General features: G+C 42.8%; 1 protein-coding gene across 1 annotated transcript; it reads left to right on the top strand.

The window, feature by feature from the left end:
* Positions 1 to 6,368: 6,368 nt before the first annotated feature.
* Positions 6,369 to 8,336, top strand: LOC109511660 (apelin receptor A). Its single transcript, XM_019862897.1, has one exon. It carries the CDS (start codon positions 6,550 to 6,552, stop codon positions 7,633 to 7,635), a length of 1,086 nt encoding a protein of 361 aa, XP_019718456.1. The 5' UTR covers positions 6,369 to 6,549; the 3' UTR covers positions 7,636 to 8,336.
* The last annotated feature ends 820 nt before the right edge of the window (positions 8,337 to 9,156 follow it).

Genomic DNA, 9,156 nt, shown 5'->3' with positions numbered 1-9,156 from the left:
CAGAGCCCCGAGATCCCAACAGTGCCGGGCCTCTAATCCCTGTCATTAACTGGGCCGCCCTGGCAGCCACTGCCCTCTCATCAACGTCAACACTGTCCCTTTGTCCCTGTATTTCTTCCCCGACATCCTCTCTGTCATTTGGCTCATCTCCCGCTTCTTTATTTTCTCCCGTGTTGTTGTTTCCTCTGCGTTTTCTACACCGTTTCCTTCCAGGTCGTCCCCTTGAACCCAAGCGTCTCCTGTGTGGCACCCCAACCAAATGTGTCCGGTTGGTATTATTTATGTCATGTGTAATATTATGTGTGTAGTGCCTTGAACCCAAGCGTCTCCTGTGTGGCACCCCAACTCATGTGTAATATTATGTGTGTAGTCAGTCTATAACATAAATAAAGGAAATTGGATCAGATCACTGTTGCAACACTTTCGGAGGTGGGATTGGGGTTATCTATCCTTCATCGCTTACGTTTTAGCCTCACGCGCACAGGCACATGAATTGGGGAAAGGATGGTTGCGGGGGTGGTCGTGCCCCTGAATAGCGAGAATGGAAACACCTTCTGACCCTGTCGCTCCTGACCAAGCTACTATGGGTGCGGAACAACAACAACATAAATTTTGAATTGATCGGAGTTGAAAGTTTGCAAAAGAAACAACGCACGCATCAAGTAAATGTTAAAGAAGCAAGAGCTTGGGCGAAACAATCAGAGTTTCAACTCACAAAGTTTGCTGTAGTTTAATTTTGGCAGGCCTTCATGTGGATTGAAGGCTGGGTGTCTCCCAGGGTGCATGACGTCTTTTGGATTCATCCTGCACTCTTTCTGATGCACGCTACACTGTCAGCGTAGTTGTACATGTTAATAATTATAATAAGTATTTCTTTTTGGTCACAATACAGAATTTTCCCCAAGAATTTAACCAAGATCTTGAGGTCTTTTTGTAATCAACAATATGGGTGAACACAAACAATACTACTAACAATACAGAATTTTCCCCAAGAATTTAACCAAGATGTTGCTGAAGATCTTTTTGTAATCTACAATATGGGTGAACACAAACAATACTTCTAGCCTGTGCATTCTTGTTTTTTGGGTTTTTTTTTTTTTAATTGGTTGATTGGTGATGCTCTTACTTGCAGTCTCTATCTGCACCAGGGGGTCTGCCACCAGCAGCTCCAAAGCCGCAGGTGGCTTTCTCGTCCTTGTACCTGCCTCTGACTTTACAGTTTTTTTTTTTTAATTGGTTGATTAGTGATGCTCTTACTTGCAGTCTCTATTTGTGCCGGGGGGTCTGCCACCGGCAGCTCCAAAGCCGCACGTGGCTTTCTCGTCCTTGTAGCTGCCTCTGACGTTACCTTAGTTATTTCATTTTTCAAATGTAATTCTAAATTTGAACATTCTGGTGCTCTTGTGTAACATTAACACATTTTTAATCATTTTAAGAGTCACAAGCACCGACTATTGAGCTATTGGTCCCCTCGTAGGTATACTATGGATGCCTCCAAGAAAAGAAATGTTATCAGAGGAGAACACTTTACTTGCTACACGAAGGTGATGTCAACAGCCCCGATACCATATTCTGGGCTGAAGTTCAGGTTATTTCATTTTTCAAATGTAATTCTAAATTTGAACGTTCTAGTGCTCTTGTGTAACATTAAAACATTTTTAGTCATTTTAATAGTCACAAGCACCGATTATTGCGCTATTGGTCCCCTTGTAGGTATACTATGGATGCTTCCAAGAAAAGAAATGTATCTGAAGAGATCACCTTACTTGCTACATGAAGGTGATGTCAACAGCCCCGATATAATACTCTGCGCTGAAGTTCAGATGCCAAAATCAAATGAACCAGGGTGAATAAATATTTTCATTGGCAATTATTTCACATGAATATATATTTTACGTTGTTAGGTGAAATAGCTCCTTTTAATTCAAGCTGACGACTTGAAGCTCAACATGTGATGATGATGGAACGCGGCCAGCATTTTTTTTGTTAACATTGTTGGTTCCCTGCAAGGGATTAATTTAAGTTTGGCTCCGTTTAATAAATATAAGGAGGACTCAAATAAACATTAAGAATTTCATCTCAAAGTAAGCTTCAACCAAGCGGCTTTTTCTGAGTTCAGAGCGTCTTAGTGTTCTCTGTTTTTTTTTTTTGTTAACATTGTTGGTTCACTGCAAGTGACTAATTTAAATTTGGCTCCGTTTAATAAATATAAAGAGGACTGAAATAAACATTGAGAATTTCATCTCAAAGTAAGCTTCAACCAAGCTGCTTTTTCTGAGTTCAGAGGGTCTTAGTGTTCTCCGTGACAGTTTATATATATATATAACTGAGGTGTCAAAAGGATTTTGCATCTCCTGCACTTTGTTTTTTTTCTGTTTTTTTCTTTTTTTTTTTTGCACCTCCTGCATTTTTGTTTTTTTCTGTTTTTTTCCCTGTGGGATATGGTCCAAATGGCTCTCAGCGTATTTAAGGTTGCTGACCCCTTTACACATGAAGCTTACTTGAGCTTGGCACAAGTACAGGTACTTGCTGTGGAACATACAGTAATTTGGAACGTTATTGTCATACAATATCCGCATGATAAAACTTTAATGACCCCCCCCCCCAGGTAAATTAAGCTAAGTGACTGCAAAAATGTTTCAAACCACAAACATTAAATTTCGAACAACAATGAAATCATCCACAATCGAGCAGTGGCTTTAAAAAAAAATCAGACATTTGATTGCTATGTACAAAAGATATACATACATGAATTATGTTTGAGCTTGATGATGCATTACTTCTAAAATGCTATTTAAACACAGTATGCATTGCCTATTAAGACAAAAGGGCGTCAATATAAATGATCAATAGATGACACGAGCTGGAGTTTAGTTCTGATGGAGGTCAAGATTGTCAGGTGTGAGGAATATATATGGTGTCATACCCTCACGTTTAAGAGTTTAAACGGGGACACTCAAAAAAAAAGCTGCTCCAAGTTTAAACAACAAGTCATAGTTTAGTTATTAGGTGATGCCTAATTGTTAATGCCCTGAAAATGTAAACATACATGAGTACAAATCGTTGTATGGTCACACAAGAGAGAAAACTGGCACGTAAACAAGATGTACTGCCAATCAGCAAACTCCTCGGCAGGAGCAGCGCCCTCGCACTTTTGGGGGTGTGCCACTGGCTCCACGGCGCAAGTGTGTGACTTCGTCTGACACAGAGGAGTCGGCACTTAGCAAGCCCGTGTGAAAGGTCCCCGATCAAAACGAAACTGGGTGGAAACAGTCATCAGAGAGCAGCATGAATTATTGTTATTTTCATGTCATATAATATGGTCCAGCAGGGATGACTCTCGCCTTGTGTCTAACCTTGTTAGCAGTTTGATTCAAATGACACGGCACCATGACCCTGGAGGTCTACGCAACCCTTAACCTTACTAAATGCCGCTGCCTGATTTGTGGGGTCTCACGGCAGCAAATCATGTAAAGGGGAGCGTGCACCAGCAACATTTTTCACTTCAAACAATCCTCGCAGCTATCTGCTCCTCTGATCACACTGGGACTGACATGCAGCTATAATAAACGATTCCCATGTCCCTTTTTGCTCCCTTAAAATAACTGAAGCTCACAAACCTTTTGCCTTTGCACTGAAAAACGTCAAAACGCCAACAACAGATTTCAAATTCCATGCAGCTCGAGGGAAAACCTTTCTTTCAACTTTTTAATTTAGAAACAAAAGTGAGTAAATTCTCACTCCAAACAAAATACCCTCCCACTGCCATAAAACTGACTTGAGGATCAGCGCCAGGTCTTTATCTTTTGACTATCATGGCTATGATTAACAAGTAAGGAGGTCTTCAGAAGATATCCAAGACAAGGTTCTAATCTGGCCATCTGTTTCTTATCTTCTTGCTTTTATTTTTTTAAATCTATACATTTATTTGTCCAAGGGATGCGAGCAGCAGTGTGCCAATCCTCTCCCTGGGGAGTGAGGCAGAGGTGGGCCCCACCTGGTGTGCGTTTGACTGCTTGCGAGAGTTATTGCATGGTGGGTGAGGATCAAGAGTAGGTGGAATCGTTTATTTTGAATAAAATTACTTCAAAGAATCTTTGGATATAAACACGTCCCACACATTTCCGGCATCGATATCTCGAGCCTTCATTTTGAGTGGCTGACATGTCACTCTTGAATGGCTGACGCATTGAACTGGAAGTCCCGCAATTGTCTCTATGTTATAGGCCCAATCAAAAAAATCAGACGTAGTTTGTATCATAGCTGCATGTCTGATGTTTATAAATACTCAATTTGTGCCAAAATCACTAAAGAGTTAAATGAATTATAATGAACTTGGTGCCAAACACACCTAAGGTGGCAGCCCTGTGCACATCATCAACCAGCCAAGGCTTGCTCTAACAAGTGTCTATGGTCTCAGGTATGACTTCAAATGTTTGGACTCCATATGTACAGGATTGTCTTTTAAGATGCGTCAACTGGCTATCCCACATTAAGTCTGTAGCTGTCATAGAAACGGCAGTTCTGTTGACATCACACCACCTGATCCAAGTCCACAAATTCTGTTTCGATTTTCAATTTGCCACACCCACTCCTAGAAATTATTGAATTACCTCTCTTAGAGAGAGAAAAAGAGAGAAAGAGAGAGAGAGAGCAAGTCTCTTGGTTGCTGGAAGGGGATCCTGAGTGCTGTAAGTAGAGTACAGTACAGTTTGAGTTAATGGGGGAGGTCCCATCTGGATCTGCAACTCTTGTAATCGAGAGGAGGGGAACCTATTCGCCCTCCATCCATTTTCAGTTCCACTTATCCTGTTCAGGGACGAGGGGTGCTGAATCCTATCCCAGCTGATTTAGGGCAGTAGAGAGACAATGTAATGATTCCAGGGGTTAAGGAACAGAATGAGACTCCAGAAATGTGGACTCAGAAGGGTTTGAACAAAAAATAGTTCAATATACAAAAAAAACGCAAGACCAAAGAAAGTATAAAAAAATGATGCTGGTTACAAAAACCAGGAAAAAGGAGTCAAACCAAAAAAAACGCTTGGAAAAGGTAAGGAAAGTAAAACGTAAATAGCTCGTCGTGAAAAGACTAAGTCAAACTGCATGGCATGAATCAGTAAGAACATCGAGAGAATTCTACACTTTGAGACAAAGTCATGAGTAAGTTGAAGAATAATCCGACAAAGGCTTGACGGTCCTGAAATACACGGCTCATTGAGATGTGCGGCAGGGGCGCATACTGAAAGGAAAGCCCTCCTCTGCCACATGCTGAAAACACACAAAAACAGAATCATGACAAATGACACCCTGAACTGGTCGCTAGTTAGTCACATGGCACATACAGAATGGCGACAGGTCGCCATCACACTCACACAATCCATGAGTGGGAAATGAACTGGGAAATTATTTTTTAAAAAGTGGTTCCAAAATTGCTCATGCTTATTTTTAATCCTCAAAATATTTATTGTATGACTTTTTTTTAATCTATGACGCTACAAAAATCAAATCCAAATCTATACTCATAGTGTCTAGTAATTTGTATACTCCATTTCAAGTAGTTTTAAATGCAATTAACCGCAGCTCAAATGAACATGTATTACACACAATAGAGTAAATAAATTCAATTCAATTAAATTGGTATTTATTTGTTTGTTTTTAAATGGCATCCGCAAACTCCATAAGAAGTTTCCTTTCGTATTTGTTTTAAAGCGGTGCGTAGGTGTGTTGTGTTCTCATGGAAATGAATCTTCAGACTTGAGAATTGAATTGACACGTTAACCTGCTGTCATTTAATCTTATCTTCAAACACTTTGACATTCATCATTTTACGACAATATGACTTTATAAATGAGGTTTGGTCAATCTGGAGGGTTTTTTTTAACCGATAGGTGGGTGACTAAACGTCTGACACTTTTAACAAGTGCCTAATTGGACTAATTGTAATGTAAAACACGAAGACGCAAGTCAAGACATGTCCTGCACAGGCGCAGTACATGTTGGACCCACACATGGCAGAGGCAAATGTAGACATTAAAGTTGCCCAAGGTTTGCTCAAAACTTGTTTAAAATTCAATTCAAAAAGTCATTCTCCTAAATATTTTAGATCCTTCAAAAATGAACAAAAAAAAAATCTTCCATTTTTATCCACGCATCCAAAATCCTGATAATGATCAATACAGTAATTTGGGACCAACAACAAAACTAGATCAGGTTTAACCTGTCTGAACAAGAATTACATATTCTTGGGAAGAGGGGGAAGGCGAAGAGATGTTTGTGGGAGGGGGGAGGAGAGGAGTGGAAAGGTGGGGTCATTTTGGGGGTGGGAGGTGAGGGGGGGATTGGGGGGCTGAGTTTAAAAAGGCAGTCATCCGGCAACAGTCACTCACACGCTTGGCGTCCCTCCTCGCCAGTTGCCAGCAGCAGGACGTCCAGTTCCTATTGTGTTTGCTTGATCTCAGAGGCCTTTTGGACCAGTGCAGGGTTTTTATTTTCTTCTTTTTATCTCGTCACTTTGGTTTCCTTTGAGGATTTTTTTTGTGCCCTGCACCAATGGAGACCACCACCGGGGAATATGTGGACAATTTTGACTACTACGACGACAACGAGACGGTGTGCGATTTCTCCGAGTGGGAGCCCTCCTACTCCCTCATCCCGGTCCTCTACATGCTCATCTTCATCCTCGGCCTGTCGGGAAACGGCGTGGTCATCTTCACTGTCTGGAGGTCCAAATCCAAGCGCCGGGCGGCGGACGTCTACATTGGAAACCTGGCGCTGGCTGACCTCACCTTCGTGGTGACCCTTCCTTTGTGGGCTGTGTACACGGCTCTGGGCTACCACTGGCCCTTCGGCGTGGCTCTGTGCAAGATCAGCAGCTATGTGGTTCTGGTCAACATGTACGCCAGCGTCTTTTGCCTCACCTGCCTCAGCTTTGACCGCTACCTGGCCATCGTGCACTCTCTGTCCAGCAGCAGGTTGAGGTCAAGGGGTACCATGCTGGCGTCCCTCGGTGCAATATGGCTGCTGTCCGGCCTGCTGGCTCTCCCCACGTTGCTCTTCCGCACCACGATCAGCGACCAGAACAGTAACCGGACAACTTGTGCCATGGACTTCAGCCTGGTGACCCTCAACCAGAGGCACGAGTTCCTCTGGATCGCCGGGCTTAGCTTGTCCTCCTCGGCTCTGGGCTTCCTCCTTCCTTTCCTGGCCATGACCATCTTCTACTGCTTCATCGGCTGTACCGTCACGCGCCACTTCAACAATCTGCGCAAGGAGGACCAGAAGAAGAAAAGGCTGCTGAAGATCATCACCACCCTGGTGGTCGTGTTCGCCATCTGCTGGACGCCCTTCCACGTATTGAAGAGCATGGACGCCCTGTCCTACCTGAACCTGGCCCCGAGTTCCTGCGGCTTCCTGCGCTTCTTGCTTCTGGCTCACCCGTACGCGACTTGCTTGGCCTACGTCAACAGCTGCCTCAACCCCTTCCTTTACGCTTTCTTCGATCTGCGCTTTCGCTCTCAGTGCCTGTGCCTGCTCAACCTGAAGAAGGCCATGCACGGCCACATGAGCTCCATGTCGTCCACGCTGAGTGCCCAGACTCAGAAGTCCGAGATTCAGTCTCTAGCCACCAAGGTGTAGAGAGGAAGGTCGAATGTGGAGCAAAGAAGGAGCCGTGGGACAGTCCCAGCTTCAACCACTGGAACACTTGTAAAAAATTAATACAGACTTTACGTGTCCATTTGCGCGGGTAAAATGAGAAGATGAACTTTGATGTACTCCCACTCATTGTTCTCCATCATTTCAAGTGAACTTGGAAGGCAGGAGCCAGCTGGCTGAGCTCCTTTGCCGCATTGTTCCTCCTCTTCTTCTTCTTTGAATTGTGAATCAATTTACCGGGAGAGAGAAAAAAAAGAATGACACTGGATGAATTTTAAAGGTGTACAGTATTTTCATACCATGGCATTTCTCCAGATCTATAACTGTTTTGTTTTAGAAGCACTTGTCCTGAATGTGTATACAGTATGTCCTCTTTTAAAATGTGTTTTCAATATGCAGATGAGGGCATGAAGGAGGAGCAAAGGTGACGCAGTTTAATGGTATAGATTTTGCCGAGGAGACAGTGGGAGGGGGTGGTGGGGGGGGCTGCAGAGTGGCAGATGGCAGTTGACAAATGCTTTTTGTTTTGTTTTGGGACAGGAATCGGGTGTTGGGGTGGGTGGAGGGGTGCAACGTAGCCTCGGCGCTAAAGGGGCTTTACATAACTGAAGAATTTGTATATGGTTTATTTTTGACATCAATGTAACTAACTACTGTATTAAAGATGTGTTCTATGAAACCAAGATCTCTACGCTTCATTGAGTGTGAAAGCTACTGTTGCACCACAGAAACTTGAAATTAAAAGAAAAAGCAGAACAAAAGATGCCCTTTCTTTTAACATGCAGTTCCACATCAGTTTCATGACCCCATCCTGTTATTTGGGTGATACGTATCTCTAGCTTTGTTATGAATGCCCTGCAGTTGCTTTACACCTTCAGACTAATAGATCTCTAATCTCTATTGATTCACAGTCAGGATCCAGACTGTAACCAGATTATGTAAAGCAGTGGCTATCCTGAAGGTGTGTATTCAGCCCTCACCTGTGACAGATGGGGTTCTATCTTGTGGCGCAAGATATTCAAATACATTTGGTATGTTGGCGATGTCTGAAATACACATTTCAGCATTTTTTTAGGGTTTTCTTATAGTTTCTTTTCAGGGGAAAAAGATCTGGACAATTACATTTTTCTTCAACCTGTATACATTTGGTATGTTGGCGATGTCTGAAATACACATTTCAGCATTTTTTTAGGGTTTTCTTATAGTTTCTTTTCAGTGGAAAAAGATCTGGATAATTACATTTTTCTTCAACGTGTATTCGTTTTTTTTTCAAGCATGTGACTCTTCAGAGGACTGCTTTGATTTGCTGAGACATAATGACTGTTTACAGATGGCGGAGGGAGGAAGTCGGGTTCTAATCTGGCAGAAGCTCAGCCACTGAACAAGTCAATATTTGTCTGTGGTGACAAGAGACTGCGGTTCGAGCGCAGTCGCCGGTTGAGGAGGACGAATCTTTTCTCACATGAGGGAAATAGTGTTTAGCGCAGAATTTCGGAGAAATTA

The sequence above is a fragment of the Hippocampus comes genome, unplaced genomic scaffold (genome assembly GCF_001891065.2).
Source record: "Hippocampus comes isolate QL1 unplaced genomic scaffold, H_comes_QL1_v1.1 scaffold147, whole genome shotgun sequence".
In the NCBI taxonomy this organism is placed as follows: Eukaryota; Metazoa; Chordata; class Actinopteri; order Syngnathiformes; family Syngnathidae; genus Hippocampus; species Hippocampus comes.
Note: the sequence above shows the minus strand (reverse complement) of the source record. Positions and strands in the feature narration are given on the sequence as shown.

Excerpts from the sequence above, each read along its gene's own strand:
- LOC109511660 (XM_019862897.1), top strand. The coding sequence starts at position 6,550 with ATGGAGACCACCACCGGGGAATATGTGGACAATTTTGACTACTACGAC.